Genomic DNA, 25,746 nt, shown 5'->3' with positions numbered 1-25,746 from the left:
ACTTATTACTTTAGCAATTTTGCACTCCAAAGCAAAAAAAAAAAAGTTACACATTTATGTCATCACCATACAGTCCATCCCCACCCAGATCTATATCTTGACAGCCAATCCCTTGATGTAGTGGACTCTCATTGGATTTTGCAGGACTGGTCTTTAATGCCTGATTGACATGGGTTCCCCATCTCCATCACTGGACATGTTGGCCACACCTCAATGCTCTCCGATGTCTTAGCAACACCAGCTGGGGCACAGATCGCTCTACTCTTGATGCAGCTGTACACAGCATTGGTCCAGTCGAGCCTAAATTACAGGAGTTTTGCCCACTTCTTGGTATCACCTTTGATTTTACAGATGCTAGACCTGATATACCTCTGTGGGGTAAGATTGACAGCTGGGGCCTTTTGGACTAGCCCTCTGATCAGTCTCCTAGCAGATGCAGGGCTTCCACCATTGTGCCAGCAACAATTGATCACTTACGTGTTACGCATCCGCTGTGCTGCGCCCTGGAGCACCCAAACTACCGTCTCCCATTTCCAGAGTGGTCCAGGTATGTCCCCCATCGTACTTTCTGCCCTGGGGGGGGGGGGGGGGGCTCTGGCTGCTCCCTGGATGGGGCACCTTGCTTGCCTTTCTTCCGTTCTCCCCTTGTCTTCTTCCTTGTTCCTTTCTTTAGACTTTGTTGATCTTCAGTAGACCTTGGAGTTTTCTTTTCTTGGTTTCATTATCTAGTTCCTTCTTTGGTGTGTAGTTTTCTTGACTTGGTTGTTCCAGGTAGGAGGGACTGATGACCTCACATAGTTTGCTCCCTTTAATCATTAAACCAACCAACTCTCCATATTCAAAGGAAAGTGAACAGAGCGAGAAGTGAAATTTCTAAATTCCTGTTTGCTTGCGTCTGGCAAATCTTTATTTAAAAAACAAATACACTCAATATTAAGGTAATACATCTGTCATTCTTCGTGTGTTCTTTTTTGTGAATGGATATAGACCAGGTTTGTGTCGTCTCTTCAGGTATTTCAGAGTTGCTACTCAAAGAGATGCCTGAGGTATCTGTTAATACTTTTTTCTGTGTGTATCAATGTTTTAGAAGTAGCTATAGGCTCAAAAGTCTTACTCCATTTCATATTCTGCAGGGTAGTGTTCATATTCCTATCAGCATTGTTATTTTGTTGGTCTGAAGTATTTGTTCATGTTTTAAAAGACTCTGAAATTATGTTTTCAACTACATGCCATGAATGTAGTTAGTTATTCTGAATAAAAAAATTGAATGTTTTTGTATGCTGCTTTTTGTGTAACGATCTTAATCTTCTACACAGAATTTAATCTTTACTATATGTTCTAATTATTGTTAATTGTAGTGATGTACAAAATAGAGTTGTCTACTAACACTAGCATTCTTTGTTTCAGTACATCATGACCTTGTCAGGTTCCTTTGTCTTTCTCCCTGGTCATATGTATAAAACATAAATCTGCAAGACGGTAAGCTCAGTTTTTTTTTTTTTTCTGAAGCACAAGGATACACTTATCTAAAAAATAATGCACCAATTTCCAAGCTCTGTAATTACAATTTGTTCTCTTATTAGAACTGCTCATTAGCATAATGGCATATGGAGGAAGGGGAAGAGGCGGCAGACGAGATGGGAGATGGATTGATAGCTCACTCCTCCATCAGTACCATGATGAATCGCAAGGCTTTCATCAACCAGATGATGCACTTTCTGCTTGGATCAAACAACTAATTGAAATGTGGCGTCGATGTGAGTATTTATATTGTTGAGTTTGCCTGACTTCCTTGAGTGCCACATTGTTGTTGAAATTATTCAATAATTAGTTGTTTTAAGCTCCCTTACAAAGTAAATGATTTGTGGGTAAAAGTTTTGTGTTGAATCCCCCTTACATTTGTCACAGTTTGTTTGAAAAATGTATGTAATATGTACCAAAATGTGTATCAAAGACTTATCCATTATGTAATATAAATTTTCTGAATTTACCTTGCAGTGTCAGCTTTTATAGTGAAAAGTGCATTAATTACTGCAAAGTGTGTTACATATGGTGCAAATGTAAACATTAAGCCGCAGTACAGATCAACTTTATTTTACATTTACATTCATTGGGTTTGTCAACTCTCAACCTAGCACCTTCCCAGATCAATCTATTACCACAATCAGTACTCAGTCTCTGATCAGATGAGTTCCAGGTTATTCCCTGTGAAACATGAAAGCATTGGCTATGACGCAATTTTTTTCTTCTCCTGTACTTCTTCTCCGTATTATGTCATTAGTGAACTATCTTAAAACTGTCACTGTTTTGATAAAATGAACCATCTTGTCAAAACAGGGCTCTTCCATGAGAACATGGATATGGACACAAACCTTAAAAATATTCTTATTACAATTCTGATTATCATTTCTGTTAGCTGAAACGCTTTTTTGAAGCTTCATTTTCATGTTAAGAAGTGCTGGGACTGAACAGATGGCCTTAGAGCATGTCTAAAATTTCAGCTTCTAGACCCTCTAAGAAATTAGTTTTCAAAAGTTTTAAAATGATGCATTGTAAAGTAATTTATTAACAGAATATACATGAAAAACTTTACAAGTTACTTAGGTCAGCCCATTTCGACAGTTTATATTGATTTGATTTAATTAGTAAAGCCCCCAGGCTGATTTATTTTTTATTGCTATCTCCTGTTATTCCGATACCGAAAAAAGTGTGAAATTTATTTTTCAGGGTCAATGTCAATGAAATTTTGTAGAATCCTGAAAATAGGCATGGAAATACAGATTTATGATATACATGTCTCACTACAGAGAAAAAATATTCAATATAAACAATGTTTTGTAGTGGTAACGGAATTACATAAATGGATTAATGCAATGACAATAATTTTATAACTGAATTTGACTGACATTCCTTAAGATGTTGTAGGTCAAATACATTTACATGTTGGTTGTACTGCAGTTTTGTATGTTGGCTATAATGTTAGTAAAAATTGGAGGGAAAATGGGGAAACCCCACAAACCAAGAATGTACATTTCTGAGAGAAGAAACTTACATTGAGTGAGTCTGAAGAGTAACTGCTGAAAGGTGAGCTAATAAGCTTCTTTAGTGAAGATCACATTTAAATGAGTAAATGGCTGCATACTACATGTACAATGGAGTTAATTATTGTCATAAACAGAATTTCTTCTTCTATAACAATGCTTTCTATGGGAAATAATAGCAATGCCAAATTATAATTAAACCTCAATATTGCCTATAGAAAAATAAGTTACTGGCTTCCTAAGTATTGCAGCAGAAGGTTATTATGCCTAAATAATACACTTTTTTTATGTATTGTGTTGTTAGAAGATCACTATATTGAATAGAATTATTATTTTTTTTTTTAAATAGACATTGGCTTATTTTTAACAACTCCTGCTTAACTTAAGAAGCAAAGAGAAAAAGAGGAACTTAATCAAAGAAAATTCAGAAATAAAGTTAGAACCAGCCGTGAAGGCAATGGTGGTGATGCTTGCGTCACCTACACAAATAGTCCATGTAAATCACCTGCTACATTAAGCAAATCAGTTAAACGTGTGGCAGCTTGTTTACTTAGAAGTCCAAGAAAGTTCTCTTGGAATTAGCTGCTGTTCAAGGAGTTTAAGTAAGCGAACAACAGGTGAAAAATCAGATTCAACGCCTCAATCCAAGCACAGAAGAAGCTTTTGCTATTTTTTTATGTTCGAGATAACATTTCATGGCAAACTCCTGGAATGAAAGATTATATGATAATGAACCACATTTTCTGACTTCATTAGCACAACAGTCTGAAATCAAGAGAAAGATGTTTGCATGATGTCAAAATGTGAAAAGTGTGCAAATGTATCTTTGGAAGTTAAGTATTCTTTGGATGAGAACTTAATGAAGAAGCTGATCAAATGGACCCAATGGCAAACAGTGAACCAGTGAATCACTCTGAAGGAGATTCGTGGTACTGTTGGTCAGAGTCTTCATGCTCTTTCAAACATGCTACCCCAATTATTACAACATACGTTTATTAAAAGACAACAATCAAATTTTTTTTTAAAACAAAAAGAATTCTGCAAACAAGAACATCATCTTGGTGCAAGTAGATTTTGCAGAAAATTATACAGTTCAGCTACAGAATGAAGTCCAGAGTGCCCATTGGTCAAAACAACAACTCACTTTGTTTACAGCATTTGTTTGGGACTCACAAAATGTTGGATATTCTTGTGCTGTTGTTAGTGATGAACTTGATCGTAATAAATATTCAGCGCGTGCTTTCCTAAGTAAAATTGTAGAGCACATTATATCCATGAACCCAGAGGTAGAATCTGTCACATTCACAAGTGATAGTGCAGCTGGTCAATTTAAGCAGCAGTTCTTGTTTGCCAACTTGACATTTTTCAGAGAACGCTATAGAATAAATATTTCATGGAACTTCTTTGCCACATCACACTGCAAAGGTGTTGTGAATGGGATTGGTGGAACTGTAAAGTGTACAGTCTGGAATATCTGCAAAGCTGGGAAACATATCCTATCTGGTGCTGGGGACTTTGCAAAAGCTGCATGTGAAAGATGTCATGGCATAAACATTTTTTTATATCTCTGCCTTGCAAATTTCGAAGAATACAGAGGAATTGGATCAAATGTGGATGGGAATAGTTCCAATAGAGCAGACGAAAACCACCCATGCTGTTACACCTATTGCTCCATATATTATTGAGTACCAGCATTACTCACTATCTCCCCAGAGGTTTGTGCACAATTTCAAAAAGCGATCTTCAGCCAAAGAAAACTGATCAATCATTCAGCTTTGTATCAAGGGGATTTTGCTCTGGTTTCCTACACTGTAAGAAACAGATAAAGATTTTTTGTGGGGCAGGTGATTTATGTTGAAGATGGTTATGAAATTTCATTTCTTAGAAAGAATGATGCAAATCGAAAGATATTTACATTTCCCTCAAAGGAAGATAAATGTTGGGTAGAAAAAGACCAAATTGTAGAGAAACTAGCTGCACCTACTACAGATCGGAGGAATAAGTACCATTTTCCCTACCCAATCAGCAGTGCAGAATAAAACTGGTAATTTTCAAGTGAAAGTATCATTCTGTTACTATTAAGTGACATTCTGTTACCAGCAATTTTATTTATTCATTCATTTATTTATTTTATTTTGTTAGTCAAATATTAGTGTCGTGCATTTATCTTCTATGTCATTTTGTTTCCCATTTATGCCTCTTCACAGTAAAATTTTTGTGAATTTTTTATAGGAAATGAACGATCTGAATTATTGTTGCATTATAAATGAGAACAATATGCATGTCTGAATTGTCATTCCATTACCAGAAAGTTTTTTATGTAAGTCTCATTATGTGAATGAAACTTCAACTATTAAATTACGTAACTTTTGTTCCTTTGCTTATGTAGAAAATACAAATTTTTTGTCTTTAATCATGATTCTTGGTCTTTACTATCCTTATTGTGCAAAAACAATCACCAAGTGTCATTCTGTTACTCATGGAACTACCCAACAGTGACAGTTATAAGACAGTTCACTTACGATGTAATATGGATGTCACATCAGTCTAGATATACTTGACAATGGTGATAACGGCCGAAACAGTCTGTTCTGAATAAAGAGTATTTAATTATACATAGCTATTTGGTGCATCTGTTCAGTAATCATGTCATTATCAGATATAGTCTTTGTTTCCTTCTGTATTCTTGTTTTTCCTCCCTCTGTTGTTTGGAATTTCATAGTACTTCTTATTACTCATATTTGCAAGAGTTGTTATGCAAAAAGCAGTCCACTTAATCTGATTTATTTATTTACCCATACATAGTCTTGACAAATGGAATTTCTGTTAATTATGTGGGGGCAATGTTCTTTGTTAAATATGATGAAATACTCCATTTCACTTGTTTGCAGTCAGTGAAAGTTGAACTGATTTTTGTTTACTGAGTTGTTCTTAATTTTGAAGACCATTAAAACAAATTATTGTATGTGAAATAAATACTTATTTTCATTTCACATGTGGAGCTTCAGAATTACATTAAAAATTATTAGTGAGATTTTAATGGAATCAAATGTCGCTTTGCCTGTTTACTATCTTTTCTAATGCAGTTGTTAATATACAAACCTTTCTGTTGTTAAAAACGATTTTGTTTTAGGGAAGAAGAGTGATGCTGTAAGACAAATGCTGCACAATTGTTTTGCTGCTGCTGGTAACCCCTATATTACAGCTCTTCAGATAATGTTAAATAGTGAAGATTTCTACCAAGCTAAAACTAACTCTTTAGCATATACAGGTAAGTGAACTGTGTCATCTCCAATAATGATAGAATATATTTTGTATGCAACTTGTTAGTAAAGCTGACACTAAAAATGTTATGTTTGTTTTAATGACCGAGCTATTATCTATAAAAAATGCTGTAAATAGTGGAGCCTAAGTTGTGCTTTTCCTCATGATTTCCAGGCTGGCTTTGATGTGGTTTTTTATTATTTAACAAAATATATGTTAATATTATATTGCGTTATGTAGAGTCTCACTGCAAACTGAGGAGTGAGGAAGCAAGCCCCCACTCTCTGTGCAGGAACAACTACATGCTTTTTCATAAAGTTAGACCAACCATTCTGCAGCATGCCTTTCAAATCACTTGGGACATGTGAGGAGTGTTCATTTTCCACTAAATGCAGTAACACTACATAATAAAGGAATTAAGAACTAATCCAACTATTGGAAGAAAAAACCGGAACAGAATATATGTAAATCACCGCCTGCTGCGCTGCACTGCTAGGCGGGAAACTGATTGTTAGTCACCCCTGTACTGCAATTTTAGCATTCTTCTGGGCAACGCCATTTCCTTCACAATGGTGGCTGCTTGCTTACCAGTTTACAGATAGACCATATCCAGTTGGAATGTGCATTACTTTAGTTCATTTAAATCATTTGCATCTCTTTAGTGTTGCTGCTCGGAGATGGTAATATGTGCTAGAATTCTGCAACTTCTTCTTTCTGGAAGGCCAGTCCTTTTACTGATACAGCGCATTTCATGAGAGACATTATATTGGATTGTCATGACACACTGAGGTGAGAAAAGTCATGAGATACCTTCTAATATAGTGTTGGACCTCCTTTTGCCCAGGTTAGTGCAGCAACTTGACATTCATGGACTCAACAAGTTGTTGGAAATCCAATGTAGAAATATTTAGCCATGCTGCCCCTATAGCTGTCCATAATTGCGAAAGTGTTGCCTGTGCAGGAGTTTGTGCACAAATTGTCCTTTTCATTATGTCCCATAAGTGTTCAGTGGGATTCATGTCAGATGATCTGGATGGCCAGATCATTCACTTTAATTGTCCAACATGTTCTTCAGACAAGTCACGAACAATTGATGCCCGATGACATGGCACATTGTCGCATTTTCATCCATAAAAATTCCATTGTTGTTTAGGAACATGAAGTCATGAATGGGTGCAAATGGTCTCCAAGTAGCTGAACATACCCATTTCTAGTCAATGATTGGTTCAATTAGACCAAAGGACCCAGTCCATTCTACATAAATACAGCATACGCCATTATGGAATTACAACCAGCTTGCACAGTGTCTTGTTGACAACTTGGGTCCATGGCATTGTGGGGTCTGCGCCACACTTGAACCCTACCATCAGCCCTTTCTGGACTCACTTGACCAGGCCACAGTTTTTCAGTCAGGTAGGGTCCAGCTGATATAGTCACAAGCCCAAGAGAGGCACTGCAGGCGATCTTGTGCTGTTAGCAAAGCCACTATAGTCAGTCGTCTGCTGCTGTGGATCATTAACGCCAAATTTTGGCGCACTCTCCTAACGGGTTCATTTGTCATACTTCCCACATTGATTTCTGCAGTATTTCACTCTGTGTTGCTTGTCTGTTAGCACTGACAACTCTATGCAAATGCCACAGCTCTTGGTTGTTAAGTGAAGACCATCGACCACTGCATTGTCTATGGTGAGAGGTAATACGTGAAATTTTGCTATTCTTGGCACACTCTAAGTACTGTGGATCTCGGAATATTGAATTCCCTAATGAGTTGCAAAATGAAATGTGTCGTGTGTCTAGCTTCAACTACATTTCGCATTCAGAATCTGTTAATCTCCAGCGTGCAGCCATAATCATATCGGACACTTTTTCATATGAACCATCTGTGGTTCAAATTACATCTCCGCAGATGCACTGCCCCTTTATACCTTATGTACGGGATATAACTGCCATCTGTATATGTCCATATTGCCATCACGTGACTTGTCACTTCAGTATAGTGTAGAAGGTAACTGTAAGAAATATGCAATGAGACGAACAGAAATGACAAGTATATTCAAAGGCAATAATTGCACTGAAGTCTTACAAGGGGAGGCCACGACATTTGGAACGCGGATTTACTTCAAACTTCGTACACTCATAGTACTCCATTGGGACAACAAAATGTGAAAGCAGTAGCACGTACTTCTCAAGCGTTTTGAGAAATTCGCAAGATAATTTCGGTCATCAAATATATACCTGTGCATTTCCATTTTTTACCGTGAAGCAGCGGCAGCCAAGTGGTTAATGTTCAAGCCCCATAATAGCTGGATCGAGTCCTGTTCGTCAGTTTTTTTATTTTTTTCCCCACACATATTTTTTACTATTGTATTAAAATTGATACAATGGGGAAAATATATGTAATCGGATGAACTTTTATTAATTTTACAATGTTATTTGGCAGTCTACAAGTTTTTATCATCACAAATAATATAATATTCATAACTATCGACTAGTAAATGACCAAACATATAAAGTGATACTGAAAATGTATGCTTGTCCGTGATTTGAGAAATTCCTTACACCTGGAAGGAGCCCGAAACTACGTGTTACCTGCAAGTTTTGACAGGCACCGATGGCTTTTGAAAGATGTACAATTAATCATCGCTTTCGACATTAGGAGTAAAAGTTGCAGAATGATATTTTTCGCAAGAACATGGAAAACATAAAGTTAAATGGCACCAGCTGCATTGAATAAATGCTTTGTTTCCCCATACACAAGGTCTTTTGAGGTTTTCCATGGAAAAACAAACCTTGTTAACATTTTCAAAAACCCCTCTTTCAGCCAATAATTTGGAAGCAAACCATGCATAACGCAGCATTTCCTTAAATATTGGCACTGATAATTGGTCATGCAGTAACAAGGGTATGTTATAGCGTCTTCACGAGAAGCAATTTCTCGTTCTCTTTAGATTAAATACTAACAATTTTGAAGATGCGTAATGAAATATGAACTTGCCTGTAGAAATAAACATCGTGCGGTTGGCAAACTGGTGTGCATTTCAAAGGTATGACTTTAACCGTACATGTTCCACGTTCTTCGTCATCAGTGAAAATTTTGTCGTACAAACTAGGATTCGTTTGACCCCCCCCCCCCCCCCCCCTCAAGAATCTATTATTAATAAGAATTTTCCTTTCTTTTCATAGGGAAACATGACGCTAGGTAAAAATGAATAATATAATTGTGTGGTAAGTTTCCCAGATTTTTAACTCGTTATGATGACATACGGAAGATCTTTCATTAATTTCTCAACGGTATTCTAAACCTTTGGTCCAGACTTCCCCGTGGCTTCTTGCAAACAAAGAAACACCTGTGACAATAATTCACCACACAATGTTATCGCATATTGTGCCATGTACGAGTGCGTCACCTTATTCATATCGCGCCTTCTGACAAACACGGTCTTCGAATTTCTTTTGGCGAGAGTTCTGGTGTATGTGGACTGGTACTGGCAACCTGTCCGGTCTGTACTGATAACAAAATTCTTTTCGAAATTCGGGATGATTGCCCTCATCTGTAATTGAAACTTTCTCGGAGCCTCCAGCATTTCTTCTGCAGACACACATTTCCTCAAACTCGCATACTGCGTGATCTTCCTATGCCGAATTCTGTGCTGTAGTTTGAATTTTTTTATCCATGAAAGCGATGCTTTGAAGATGAAGTCTGATTGGAATTAGCCTGCAGCAGCCAAAGCCCACTGCTGTAAGTTTCTGGTTGTTACCTGAAAAGTAAAATCGGAATTTCATTTTATTAATATAATTATTTCTTTGAATGAAGTTGTTGAAGATATAGAAAATTAGATGTAGAGTGATAAAAATGAACACTTACTTGCTGATAATTTTGGCGAGACTCCACGAAACGGTCATCGGTCCACGAATCAATTATCGAATATTTATCGATCGTTAATCCTCCAGATTTTCCATTTTCTTCCCATGTCTTCAATTCGTCTTTTCTTGTCAAACTTCTAGACCCTTTTATCTGGAGAGTTCGGAGACTCCAATTGGGGTGTTCTTTCACCAGTTTAACAACTTTTTCCCATTGTATCAATGTAATATAAATAGTAAAGGATGTGTGTTGGGGGGGGGGGGGGGGGAACCACTCATGAACGGGACTCGATCCAGCGATTATGGGGCTTGAACGCTAACCACTTGGCTGCCGCCACTTCATGGTAAAAGAGACAATGCACAGGTATATATTTGATGACTGAAATTATCTTGCGAATTTCTCAATAATGCTTGAAAAGTACGCGCTACTGCTTACATATATTGCTGTCATAATGGGGTACTAAGGGTGTATGAAGTTTGAAGTAAATCCACGTTCCAAACGTCGTGGCCTCCCCTCGTTAGTGATATGTGTTTGCCCTCTGGACAATACAAGCAGTGAGACATGGTTCTTAATAAGGTATGTGATCGCCACGGACGGTAGTGCATGCTCTGCAACACTCCCTTGCTGGCTACAAAGTTGTTAAGAAGTTCTTATGGTAGAGTGTTCCATTCCTGTACTAGAGCGGTTGACAGCACGTGGATGGTGGTTGTTGCATATGGAATTTAATCACCTCATTGTATATACGTGAGTGGACAGGATTAAAATACATAATGTGTGTGACACACCTAGCAGCAGTGTCTAGCTAAGCATTGACAGTCATTGTGTGTAATCACCAAGACTGGCAGAGAAATTGTATTTATCTTAGTTGGACACTTTTTGTGAAAGAAGTTAGTGGGGCCTATCACCTGACAATGTCACTGTTGTATAGTCACCAGGATAGTTCCTTTCCTTCTTCAAAATTGACTTGGCCTTGGAACCCCCCCCCCCCCCCACCCCCCCCCCAAATGTGACCTGGTCAATCTGTAAGTATCCATACTTTTTTTTTTTTTTTTTTTTTCCCCCACCTGAAATTCCTTAATGAATGTATGAAAAACAGATTTTTGTCTGCAATCACATTCATTGAAGGATCTAATGTGCCTTTCAATGTATGCAAAGTGAGGCAGGTATGACGAATTTTGTTCAACGTGCTTTCTGCAGTGTCATAGTTTTTCATAGACACTGTGGTGGATACCTAAATAAAACTTACAAAATTCCTTCACTTCTCTAAGTGAAGTTTTTGTATTGTTTTATATTTGGATTGCTTTCATTCTATATGTTAGTACCAGCATTATATGTTTGGAGTCTTTGTACCTATTTTTTAATGCATTGTCTGCCATGTCTTTAATTGGGAACATGTCTCCCGACGGCCGTGTAATAAGTTCTTAAGGGGTGTTTAAATGGGCCATATTTTACAGCAGTCAACATTGCTGCAAGGTGGCTGCAATACATGGCAGTTTTGTGATACAGCTGGGCAATATTGCTGATGCTTCAGGTAATTGCTGATGTATTACCGACGGGTTGCCAGTGTTGTCCACCAAGAGTGGAGAACATTCTGTATTGCAGGGCAGTATTTCTCTCTGTTTTGTGATTATATGCTCTTGTGTGTGTGTGTGTGTGTGTGTGTGTATATGCTCCGCTCTCGGTGTCTTCTTTGTTTCCTACTTCTCTCACCGAAAGCACTGCAATCGCATATCTGTGCGAAAACAGTATTGTTTCACTTTTGTTTGAAAGTTTCTGTTCATACATGTAGCCACATATGTTGTAGTTGGTTATTGTTCTGGCTTTGTTGTGTACAGCCGTGGAGAAGTGAACAAACAAGAGAAGTTGGAATTTTATAACTGCAATTCACATACGGGGGAATGTAACATACATAGTTGAAATAATCTGCTATAGACAAGAAATAAGTGTAAACAACGCCAACTGTAACATACCATATCATACATCAAAGCTAAGGGATGTCAAAATTAATGTGTACTAAGATCACAAACTGGAGGGAGGGCAGGAAAAGTTTGCAAGCTGTTGCCTACAAGCTTGGATTCAAGCGTTACGAAGCATACAAATAATTCTGAGGTGTCTGAACGAATACAAAATGCAAGGTAAAAGAAGTTGCACAGGAAGAGTGGAAGCGCAGGTGGCTCTTCACCCATATGGTTTTCAATTTGTTAGGAGTTTCACAATCCTGAGACGAACCTGAAGCAGGAATTGATAGTGTGAACAGTAGTATGTTTTGGAGAATAAAAAAAAAGAAAAATTCTTATTTCAAACTTCCTGTAATTAAATCTTGCAGTCAAATCAAAGCATTACATATTTGTGGTAACAAGAGATGTATAGAATAGTGAACTTTAAAGAGGTATGTTAAACTTCTGTATGAATCATCAGTAGTTAAAAATTGAAGAGTGATTGCCAGTTGGGTCGTAACTGGTACACACTCTCAAATTTGTACTGGCTAGTAGAAGCCAATCTTGGGGAAGATCAGTTCGGATTCCGTAGAAACATTGGAACATGTGAGGCAATACTGACCTTACGACTTATCTTAGAAGAAAGATTAAGGAAAGGTAAACCTACGTTTCTAGCATTCGTAGACTTAGAGAAAGCTTTTGACAATGTTGACTGGAATACTCTCTTTCAAATTCTAAAGGTGGCAGGGGTAAAATACAGGGAGCGAAAGGCTATTTACAATTTGCACAGAAACCAGATGGCAGTTATAAGAGTCGACGGGCATGAAAGGGAAGCAGTGGTTGGGAAGGGAGTGAGACAGGGTTGTAGCCTCTCCCCGATGTTATTCAATCTGTATATTGAGCAAGCAGTAAAGGAAACAAAAGAAAAATTTGGAGTAGGTATTAAAATCCATGGAGAAGAAATAAAAACTTTGAGGTTCGCCGATGACATTGTAATTCTGTCAGACACAGCAAAGGACTTGGAAGAGCAGTTGAATCGAATGGACAGTGTCTTGAAAGGAGGATATAAGTTGAACATCAACAAAAGCAAAACGAGGATAATGGAATGTAGTCGAATTAAGTCGGGTGATGCTGAGGGAATTAGATTAGGAAATGAGACACTTAAAGTAGTAAAGGAGTTTTGCTATTTGGGGAGCAGAATAACTGATGATGGTCGAAATAGAGAGGATATAAAATGTAGACTGGCAATGGCAAGAAAAGCGTTTCTGAATAAGAGAAATTAGTTAACATCGAGTATGGATTTAAGTGTCAGGAAGTCGTTTCTGAAAGTATTTGTATGGAGTGTAGCCATGTATGGAAGTGAAACAGGGACAATAAATAGTTTGGACAAGAAGAGTATAGAAGCTTTCAAAATGTGGTGCTACAGAAGAATGCTGAAGATTAGATGGGTAGATCACATAACTAATGAGGAGGTATTGAATAGAATTGGGGAGAAGAGGAGTTTGTGGCACAACTTGACAAGAAGAAGGGATCGGTTGGTAGGACATGTTCTGAGGCATCAAGGGATCACAAATTTAGCCTTGGAGGACAGTGTGGAGGGTAAAAATCATAGAGGGAGACCAAGAGATGTATACACTAAGCAGATTCAGAAGGACGTAGGTTGCAGTAAGTACTGGGAGATGAAGAAGCTTGCACAGGTTAAAGTAGCATGGAGAGCTGCATCAAACCAGTCTCAGGACTGAAGACCACAACAACATGTAGCAATTCTCCGGCAAATTGCATGTATGAGATTTTCAAAATTGTTTCGATGTTCTGGTAAAATTATGGGACAGATATGTATCCAACACAACATCAGTTCACTAGTTAAATTTTGTGAAGCATTCCATTAAAAAACACACATCCACAAAACCTGAATTCTTGTGTTCTTTCTTAGTTGATTCCTTGTGTGATGTAAAAGCAGTAGAGCTGCACTCACTTCCATTAGCTCATGTTTGTTTATTTTATGGCTACTATAGGTGGCAGAAAATAACTAATCTTAAAACCGTACTGTAATAACCGCCCATGTGTAACTAGCAGTTTCTAAAATAACAGGGGAAAAGAATCCACCTGCTTTGTTCCACACCCCAACATTGGGTTGTATAGACAGATAGTTACCAAATAGCTGACTGTGTAATGTCTGAAAAACAGCCCACAAAATTTGTACAAAAAGTTGCATATACAGATTCAAAATTGTTTTGATTGCCTAAACTCCCCATAAATGTCTAATACAAAGAATTACATGCTGTTCAAATACTCAAGTACAAAATCATATACCGTAGAAAAAAAAAAAACATATTTCAATATCAAAAGTTTGTTCCTGAAAATCAGAAGTTACATAGCATGGAGACCAAAAAATAAATAAATAAATAAAAACAATTAAAACAGTGTAACACTTTCTTAATTTTATGAAACAAATTTCCCGTCTTCCAGTTGTTTCACTGATTTCTTCATATACAATCAAACCTGCCACTGTTCCACTTAGCTGCAATTGGGTCCATACCTTTTATAGGTCCAAATGGTTGCCCCCATATCCTCCAGTTTTAGTGGTGTCCTGGGAAGTCGTTATACTCCGTCATTGTACATGGGAAACAAAAACAAAACCTTTTACCTTAGTGTACAGACAATTACCACAGCTAAACTTACAAGAAAATTCTCATTTTTCTGACATATATTCATTACATAATATTATATACACATGCAGCATATGTCATGAAATGTCACAATAGTATTCTTATAAAGTGATCTGGATGAATTGAAAGTCACCACACACCAAATTTAACACAGAGAAGAGAAACTGCTTCTGAAGAACAAATACACACGGCTGACATTCAGACCATCACAACAGAAGAAGTATGTCATATCTGTAGAAGAACGAGCAGCCAGATCACAGCGAATGAAGGAATTTTGGAAAACGAAGAAATTGCCGACTGCTAAGACCTAAACTTAATCATTGTAGACTCTGTTGTATTATGTTTGATTTTAGTGTTCCAATGGGGGTGTAAACTATGTAAATGAACAAAAAAACAAATAAATAAGTAAATAAAGATGATTTTAAAAAGAATGGAATCTTTCCCGTGTACTCCTGTATTTTAACCCAAATCATTGTCTCACATAATTGAATTCGAAAGCCAAGTTTTTAGCCATATTTTATGTCTTCCAAAGAGAACAAAACCATGATCACAATACCGTTACATAATTACCAATTAATTGAAATTAAGGTGGTGGAAGTTGCTTCAAATCATTGCATTACTTCACTCATATTAGATTACTACCTTCCAGAAAACTAAATCCTCATGAAATTCTCAAAATGTCACCAAATTATCCACTCTTGCCAGAATATGCAAGTTACCTTTGAGTTACTGTTACCATAATCCATTCATCATAAGAATAAATCTGATATAAACATTGCACTATGTATTCTTCTGCATTTGCTGGAACCTCATTGGATTTCCGTTTCATGTGAGACTGTAGCCGAGCTGCCTAGAGTACTGTGAAGTATGATAATAAGGGTACGTTTTGTGCTATGTGTTCGAGCACATCGACCTAGCAATAATACGGAACAGCAGTTTTACCGGCGCGTTTAACTTGGACAGCACTGGCCCCTCTGCTGGTACAGCTAGCCGGCAGTGATGTGGCCAGCTGCAGTTTACACGTAAAAAGAGATGAGCAGAGGAGCAATACAGCTTCGGATGCAATTTAATTTTTAAGCAGAATGAAATAATACACTGCAAATCTCCCACAATATGTTCCTTAGACGACTAGACAAAAACTGCAACACTTTATCAATTTTAGTTAACGTTCTATTGTAATTAAAAACAAGAATGATGAAAATTCGTGACTTAACCACAGAGTAATTTTTCTGCATTAGCTGTATGTAACTTAAGAGAGTATTGAAGGATTTCACCATATAGTTAAATGTTGAAGTCACTGCAGATATTACTTACAGTCAGTCGTCTGGTAAACTCTTAGCTCCTTCCTTATCCGATTCTGAGAAATACATTTCAGTTTTGGAAGTGTCACCTGCTACGTTGATAATGAGCCTGTCAACAACAGAATCCACAAAGTCAACAAGGTGCAGGCAGCATTTTCTCTTCTTCTTTTATGATGAGCCGTTCTATATCCCGCCAGCGTTAGCCAATGACATGTGAAAAAGCTGCATGCGTTGGTTCCAGTACGTCTGACAGCTTAACAGTCTCATTACTTCTCGGGCCAAACCCCACAGCTTGGCTCCAGATCAGTTCTGTTGGGTTCATATTGTAGTGGTACAGTAGCAAAAGTAAAAACGCAGCTTTTGTATGATGTGCTCAATGCTGTGAAAATGATTGTTTTTCATGTTTCTGTGATACTTGTCTATCTCTGTGGTATAAAACGATGGACATAATCCAAATAGAGAGTATTTGGTTTTTCATTTTTGCCTTAAAAATTAAGTTGTTATGTTTTCTTAATTAAACAACTTTTATGAACAGCCTTTCATAAAACATCGATAATTAAGAATTTGTGTTTGAAATGGAAACAGGAATGTTGCGTCCAATATGTAATTAGACACAACAAGACTTGCATTATTCATAAAAAAAGAAGTACGAGATGTAGGTATTTGAAATTGAACGAGAAAACAAAAGGACACTGGGGAGATTTGAACCAATGCACGAATTACTGCATTTAGCTCACATTCCATTCCATTACGCTACCGACTGTGCTACATGTTCATATCACCTGCAGTGTGTATAACACTGGGAAAACTTCAAAGCTGATTATCTCCGTAAATTTATGAAAAACATTAAGAATATGTATTCCTCGGCACTTTTCAATCGTGTTCTGTGCGCGTTTCACCACGGAACAGAAAGCAGCCTCAGCCATTTTGATACTGCGCATTAACAGTGCAATAACAGATCACAGCGGTGCAGAGGCTGTGACTGTACACGATTTTTGAAATAAAAACTATGTAGCTGAAGCGTGATTAAGAAAAATGTTGGTGGTTGTTAATACATTTGAATGTCTTAAAGTTTCATTTAACATAAGTTAGTAATAATATATCTAATACTTCCAAGCGCGTAACACCAGTGTGTGTGTGCTACGGCTTCTGACCAATCATCACGTTTGTGATTGTTTACATCAGGTTTATTCTTGTGATGAATGATTTATACTAAATAAGCAGAAATATTTTCCTCATCGTATCATCATTATCTTAAGCCAGCCACTATCCAGAACACAAACATCCATTTCCAGTAGCCTGTGAAATAAAGCGTGTAGCAGTATATAACCAGTACTGTAGCAAAATATTACTCTTTCATTAAACTTCCCATTTTCATTGTCGTTAATTACACATACAGGTAGTACCAAATGTTGCCCAGTTTAGATTTCCAGTATAACATGATAACACTTGCCAGTATACAGGTAGCATTACATTAGTTGTTAATGTCTGTTCCATCATTTACATTGTTCTGACCTTGTTATCTGGAGGAGGGCATTCTCAATAAATAGCCTACCACAGTGACAGACTTCCTAACCATTAATACCCTAACATGTTTCTCATAATTTTTGTCAATCATTACTTCATTATTCCATTAGTGCATAATTATACATTCATTATTACCTCATTACTCCATTATCTAAGAAATAAGCACTAACTTTGCTGCTCATATGCAAAAATGAATCTACTGAACCACTCTCCACAGTGACAAATCCTAGTATTATATGCAAACTTTACTCCTAACAGACAAACTTTAAACTGAGACCAGAAGTACATATGAGTCTTCCTTTTTCATTCCACACACATCTTTAGGCAACTGTACTTAAACCTCACTTTGACTTAACTGATTCCTGATGGGATGTAGCATGACATATTTTAATATAGATTGACAAATTTCTCCATAAGTAATTGCCTTAAACACCAAAACATTTGTGTTACCACAGGTAGTACTAAACTATTTATTCGAGATTTTCTCTCTTTCTTTTCTTCTGCTGCTACACAATTTCCTACTGACATGAGCTGATTACTTTAGATCTTACATGTGATTCTCACGTACTTGCTCATTTTTCACATATCCTGACACATCTTTCATTTCCCATTTATCTTACCGTTTGGCTGAAAGAAATATATTAATAATGAATATTCTCCAAAAACTCCCAAATAACCATGTCAAAATGGGTGATTTCAATGCACAAATCGGTAAAGAAAAGAAATATCGATATTGGGTAGGTAAATGGTCAGGGCATACACAGACCAACCGGAATGGCATGCGACTCATTGAAATCTGCAAAAACCACGACCTATTTTTCAAATCAACATTTTTCAAGAAAAGAGCCTCGAAAATGAAAACTTGGATCTCACCTAATCCATTACTAGGCGAATATCAGTTGCATCATGTAATGACCTCCCACCTAAATACCGTAGAAATCATGAAACTTAGTCCTTAATGGACTAGACCTAGATTCTGACCCGTTACCCAACAAAATTCTCCCTAGATGTCATTCCAGAAAAAAGAAAATTCTGTAAGAAATCTCTACACCGTAAATATGATGTACAAAAGATAAATGGTAATGAACAATTTACAAAAGAAACACAAAATTTAAAACCACAAAATTGGCAACAACTGCAAGCAGGACTTTTAAAAGCAGCTGAAACTGTAGCACCGCAAACAAGTACACGTAAACACCCATGGTGGACAGATGGGTGTGACCAACTGATAAATCTCAGACAACAGGCGTGGCAAAATTGGTTGTGCAACAAAAATCAAAAGACCCTGGAAGCTCTCAAAGATACCAGAAAAACAGCCACAAAAGCAATACAGACAGTCTGTAAACAACACGAAGACAAAAAATTGCAAGACATAGAAAATGATTTCAAGAAAAACAATTCCCGAAATTTCTAAAGAGTATTCAAACAAAAATTAACAAAGTACTCTCCTCCATCACTCCAATTCAAAAATGAACATGGGGAAATTGCCCATACCAACACCAAAAACTGTGAAATTCTTGCAAAATACTTTTCTAAATTACTGAATTGTGAAAAGCCTGCAGAAAAATTTGAGTTCCATCACACAACAAAACCCAGACTCAAAGCCACCAAGTTTACAGGAGATAATTCAGTCACAGGAGATAATTCAGTCACTGAAAAATAACAAAGCATTAGGAGAAGACCAAATCATCGCAGAATTATGGAAAAATGCAGGAGAAAATCTTATTGCAAAACTCAAAGAAATAATACATGAAATCTGGAAAACTGAAAATATCCCCACAGATTGGAAGACAGCAATCATACATCCTCTGTACAAAAAAGGAAGTAAAACAGACGCCAACAACTATCATGGAATCTCTTTACTGTCAATAACATACAAAATTCTGTCTGAAGCCCTACTAAACCGAGCAGAACCTCAGCTGGATTCAAAACTAGGCGAATACCAAGGTGGATTCAGAAAAGGTCGATCGTGTGTAGAACAAATCCTTAACTTGAAAAACTCGATGAAATATTTTCATAGTACTTCAAACAAAAGTTATGTCATCACATTCGTCGACTTTAAAAAAGCATATGACAGTATAGACCGAGAATCCCTTTTTGAAGTATTAGCAGAATTTGGACTAGATCAAAAGACAACAAACATAATAAAAGAAACACTCATGGAGACCAAATCCAAAGTAAAATTTATGGGAGAATTGAGCAAAGAATTTGAAATAGACACAGGAGTACGACAAGGGGATGTACTGTTCCCAATGCTCTTCAATTGTGCTCTTGAAAAAGTTGTTAGAGAATGGAGAAAAGCAGGTGCACCAGCACACAGACTGGGACCAAGACGTAAGGGCATAGAATTAGACTGTTTAGCATTTGCTGATGACGTGGCACTGATCGCACAAGACATTGCCAATGCACAGAAACAGCTCGAATTATTACAAGAGCAGGCAGCAAAAATAGGATTACAAATTTCATTTGAAAAAAACAAAATTTATGACTGACATCAAAGATGCACCTTCTGATCTCAAAATTGGTAATAACTACATCGCTTGAGTAAAAGAATTTACTTATTTAGGTGAATGGATTGCAGAAAATTGTAATGAAAAGAAATCTGTCGGATCAAGAGTCCAGAAAATGGAGATGGCGTTTCAATTAACAAAAAACATTTACAACAAAAAGTCTCTTGTGGAAATGCAAAATACGATACTACACAACAGTAATTAAACTCGAAGCTCTCTACGCATCTGAGACACTAAACCTTCAACACAGAACACTAAAAGAGGAATTAGAAGTGAAAGAACGTAAAATAATGAGGAAAATCCTAGGGCCAAGAACTAAAGATGGTGTGCATTATCCGAAGCCCAATGCAGAAATATATAAAAAAAAAATCTTCAAAATAACAGACATAATGCGCATGAGAAGAACCCAATTCGTGGGGCATTTAGAAAGAATGGACTCAAACAGGTTAACGCACAAAATCCGTACATTTTTAAAGAACAAAACTACAAGACCGAACTGGTACAAACAGACAGAAAAAGACCTGAGAGAATTAGGGTCTCCAAATCTACACGATAGAAATGAAATCAGAAAAATCACAAACACACGGGGTTTTGAGGAAGAAGATAGAAAAACTAACTGACATATGTGGTCTACGCAACGAAAGCTAGCCCATTCGTTGTTTATGAAGAAATACTGAGTGAAAAGGAAGGCCAACAAATGTTGATTACCCTTGGTCCTAAGTGATCCATCCGCGAAGAAGAAGAAGAAGAAGAAGAATGATGAAAGAAAATTATTCTCATTGTGATCTCCAAAAGTGAAATAAATATAGCACCTCATCAGTTTCACCAGATACTGTGTATGTGCTGTATATTGTCCTTGCTTCCATCCTCTTATAATTACATTACTTACGACCACTAGCCAAATATAAAATAATATCAGCAGAAATTTTACTAAAACATATTATTATACTAAAAATCAAGTCAAATGCAACAACCAATCAACTTTACAAACAACTGACAAGATAGAATAGGAGGTTTGAGTGCCTCAGGAAAAAGGAAAAATGAGACACCCAGTTGGAGTAAGCATTATTGCCTCATAGTTAATTTGATATAGAGCATTGAACTCATTTGTTAGTAGGGTCACAATCAGTTGGACCCTCTGCTCTTCCATCTGATATTGCACTACTTATTTCAGACCATCATTTTTCCAGAACATCTATTGAACCAATGAAAACCACAACCAGTCCTTTAAACATTTGATGCCCAGCAAACACAAATGTGTTGGGGGTACGAAACGTATGACGAAATAATAGACAGTGGTTGTGACAATAAAGAAGTGAGAGGCAGTGGACAGGGAATGCATTCAAAATTGTTCTCAATGTTTTTACATTGAAAATTAACTCATGATTCTTATTACTACTTATTGCTTCCTGTACATTTTGTGCAAAAGACAAGTACTGATATTTACTTTTTGCACACTGATGGTGAAAATTATTTTATTCAAATTTACTCAGAAAATAATCTTTCATACTTTCTCATCTTTGCAAGCTGTTCACTTCTTTATCCATTTCTTATGTTGTCTGCATATCAATCATTGATAACTTGAACAGATTTCGTTAGTTTGATGACTTTTCTCCTCTTAATTAGCACATACTTCCACACAACATTACTTACACTGACATTCACTAATTGCGTTTCACTTACCTTATCACTAAACCTTAGTTTTGTATTAATTGCCAACAAGGTCATTAGTTTCATCAATACTTTCATTTAGTACCTGTACATCCTCCCTCTTCACATCAAGAACATCAATATTTACATTAATTACTTTCTGATCAGCCCCCAGATATTGCATAATATTACTTACTTGCACTGCATCTGCAGCCAAGTAAAAGTATCACCACCACCACCACTTGTATCAGTATGTATGTCCATATTTGTCTGCCCTATCCCCAGATCCATAACATCAAAAACAACTTTGTCAACATTTTCTCTTAACATCAGTTCACCTTCTGTTTCAACATCACTAATTGTGCCATTATTTAGATAAACATTCTCATTATGTACCACCATCTTCTCAGTATCCACAGCATTTCCCTGTTTTGTATCAAACATCATTTCATTATAATCATAAAAAAAAAAACAAGTTTGTATTACTTCAGTTACATCAGGCTGAGAAAAATCAACTTCCATTCTCTTATTAAATTTGCTTTCTATCACAATTTCATTCAACAACTCACCATTCCCATAATATTCTAATTTGGAATCAAAATGCTCTGTTGTCATTTCACTTCTCTCCATCAAAGAATTTTGCACAGAAACTACATAATTATTGATACTTTCAATACTGTTGCTCAATTCTGATTTTAAATTTGTAAAATACTCTCTGATGCAACTTCTAATGTCACTCTTAGTAACCATGTTCCTTCTCGCATACTTAAAATCTGATTCTAACTCTCTCATTAACTTCAGTATTTTGGACAGCAGATTCTCATTTACTGAGACTTCCTGAACTTGACTCCCAAAACTGTCTTTTACTTTCTTGTTGCTCAGTTTTATGAATAATTAAAATGTCAGTTTACCTTAATGAACCTCCACACCAGTTGTGGCTGTCATTGTGTTGTCTGCTAACTGCTGCAGTTCGGAATCTCTGCGTTGGTTCCAGTCACACCACATTGTTTAAGTCCACTCTGCCTTGCATTATTTGGCTCTCGTGCTGTGGGATGTGACATCAGTTGCACATTGCTCAGTGCCTGTCCACAGTGTAAGTCGACATTGACGGCGTCAGGTAGTGCTGGCTTCTCGCTGATCGAGCTTTCTTCTCCATCTTGGCATCAGTTCGTGCATGCACATTCAAACAATGAGGTTTCCACTGTTCACAGAAATTGGCTGTGCACTTCACTGTCCACATGCAATTTTAGTTAATTTATACACCACATGCAAATGTATTTCCTATGTCTCTGTCCGCTGTCTCTCACTTCTTACTTTTGCAACCCCTGTCTATTAGTATGCCACAATTCTCGGAAGCCTGAATTGTGCCTGGGTGGAGCAATCATTGCCCAGAAACAGAATTACATGTAACATTACCCTGTTTACCTGTGCTAATCTGTCGTCGGTCATTGTGATTCTGTCGAATCTTGCTGAAAAGTAATTGGTGAAAGTAGGCTATTTCAAACGATGATGTCCACACTGGATTTACAGTCCAAAACACTTCAGCTACAAAGTGATATTAAATAACCTACTGCTTATGGCAAGATCAAGTATCATTCACTGTAATTCATGCACAGGTAAAGGGTAAGCCACATGCTAAACTCTGTTGATGTCCTGTATCATGATTGATTGAGTGCAGTAATTAAACACTGATGTGAACCAAAAGTGGCAAGTAGATCATGAACACGTTCCCAAATTACACTGCCCTTTAAAATAAATGTAGTCATATCAAAATGAAAACGATGTGCACAGTAAAAATCATTTGGAAATAACACAGTTCACAGGCCCATCCTACTTTCAAAGTGAGCCGTATTGAAGATTAACACAGTTCACAAAACTAATTATAGGTACATAGTTAATCATTGAAAAATGGTCACTGAATTACAGAAAGATCTCACGGATGAGAAGTTTAGATGACACTTGGCACATTGTACAAGTTGTAATTTGTCCTAATTCGTCTGCGTAGATTGTACTATTACTTTTGGGCACAGATCTTGCTCACGTCATACCCTTCCACAGACTGATTAAAATGGTTTCCGAGGAACTCCTTATATAGATTTACCATAATTAGAAACACTTTCAGCTGTTGTTGTTCGCTATGTTTTTACAAATTACAATTAAAGTTTTACATTCGTGATAAATGAATAGTAGCGAAAGATTATTCATATCAAATCCTTCCTTGAGAACTGGTTTTTTGATACTGCATTGTTGATACCTTGTCAGATTACTATTTCTATTACTATCAGGTTACTATGCAGGAGATTGGGGCTTCCAAGTCAGTGTACTCAGTGCCACGTTGTTTGTAGTCACTATCAATGGTATCTCCTCTGCAGTCAGGAAGTGTGTTAAATGCTCTTTGTTCATGGTTGATTTTGAAATCTTTTACTCTACTTTTGATCTTACAATGACAACGAGACAACCATAGACAACCATCAGGAGGCTGGAAGCTTAAGCTAATAAAACTGGTTTTGGATTCTCACCAGAGAAGACTACATGTTTCAATTCTAAGTATGTTCAATGAATTTTGAACCAACCACATTTCACAATGGGGGATAATATTTTACTCTTTGACACATAGTGAACAGAGGGCTTCAAATTGTTGATTTTTAAATGCCTCAGCGGAAAGGTGCGGGCAGCTGACAGGTCCTGCCCCTTGCAGTTTTATAGGGTATTTGTCAGAATACGGTTAGATTACAGCAGAGTGGTTTATGGATCAGTCTGTATTTCTCACCTCAAGATATCAGATGCTCACCACCAGGGCATTCAGATATTGATTGGAACCTATTTGACCATACCAGTTCAGAATCTGTGTGCAGAGATTTGTTAACTACCACACTATATTTGGCAGCACCTCCTTGTGGCTCGACAGGCCCTAAAAATCTTAGCATTGCCTCAGTCATTGGCATTAAATGCGGCAGCCTACCCCAGCTTTGAGCGGTTGGAGATACATGCTACTTAGTGCCTCAAGAACCTGGATATATCAGACCTTTGAATACACAGCCAGGGATGGAAACCACTTAGCATCTTCAGACCCCCAAAGTGATTTTAAGCTTGATGTAGTACAAGAAAACCTTGTACAGAGGTTATATTTTTACAACTTTGTTTTCTTCAGTTTTAAGTACAGACCACAGCTTTATCGTTGTTTATATGGATGAATCCCTACAAGAGAATTCCCATGGTTGTTCAGCTATTTTCCGAGATAGTTTTCCAAGTGCATCTTCCGAAACAGTTTAGAAATTTTGATAAATTGCTACACGGCATTGTGACTTCACTGGAATGGGTTCACAAGTGTCACAGTACAAGGTTTCTCATCTGCTCTGACTCCCTCAGCAATCCAACAAATTTATTTGGTGGACCAGCTCAACCACACCACCTTACAGCTGTTCCAACACTGTGGCAAGGAACTGGTGTTTTACTGGGTAGCTGGACGCATTGGGGTTCAGAGAAACAACATGGCGACAAAATAGTATGTCGGGATAGTGTTGTACATCAATGTGTAATTCTGTTGCACGCTGTCATCACATTATATGATAGGCAAATCATGCATCAGTGGGAAACGGAAGGGTTGGAGGTGATGGAAAAAAATCAACTGCAGTCACTTAAATCGAACACACAGACGTGGTAGTCTTCATGCCATCCTCACTGATGGAAGGAAGGGCTGCTCACCAGAGTGTATATAGGACGTAGCCCTTCAACACATGGTTTCATCCTCTGACATGAGGATCACCCACTCTGTGTAGTTTGTGGTGTGCCACTTTCGGTTTAGCATATTTTGCTTACATGTGTCTTATATATTGACATCAGGGTAGCCCTCGGTTTATGCTGCAGATCTGCCCACCATCCTCTCCGATACTGGCACCAATAGTATACAGGTTATGAAATTTTGTAAACTGTGAGTTCTCATCCCTAATGTGTTGGGGAGGCAAGGTGGACTTCAGTGCATTAT

The 25,746-nt window shown here is 37.2% G+C and overlaps 1 protein-coding gene across 5 annotated transcripts in view; it reads left to right on the top strand.

Annotated features, from left to right (window-relative positions):
• The window catches only part of LOC126256060 (exonuclease mut-7 homolog), a 227,486-nt gene that overhangs the window by 14,484 nt on the left and 187,256 nt on the right, over nucleotides 1–25,746 (top strand). For all 5 annotated transcript variants that reach the window (XM_049955452.1, XM_049955454.1, XM_049955455.1 and 2 more), the window contains exons 2-4: nucleotides 1,408–1,479; nucleotides 1,584–1,757; nucleotides 6,175–6,312. In XM_049955452.1, coding sequence (XP_049811409.1) covers nucleotides 1,601–1,757; nucleotides 6,175–6,312 — 295 coding nt within the window. In that variant the 5' untranslated portion in view covers nucleotides 1,408–1,479; nucleotides 1,584–1,600. The remainder of the gene's footprint in view (nucleotides 1–1,407; nucleotides 1,480–1,583; nucleotides 1,758–6,174; nucleotides 6,313–25,746) is intronic.

Source organism: Schistocerca nitens, chromosome 1 (assembly GCF_023898315.1).
Source record: "Schistocerca nitens isolate TAMUIC-IGC-003100 chromosome 1, iqSchNite1.1, whole genome shotgun sequence".
NCBI classification, from domain to species: domain Eukaryota; kingdom Metazoa; phylum Arthropoda; class Insecta; order Orthoptera; family Acrididae; genus Schistocerca; species Schistocerca nitens.
Note: the sequence above shows the minus strand (reverse complement) of the source record. Positions and strands in the feature narration are given on the sequence as shown.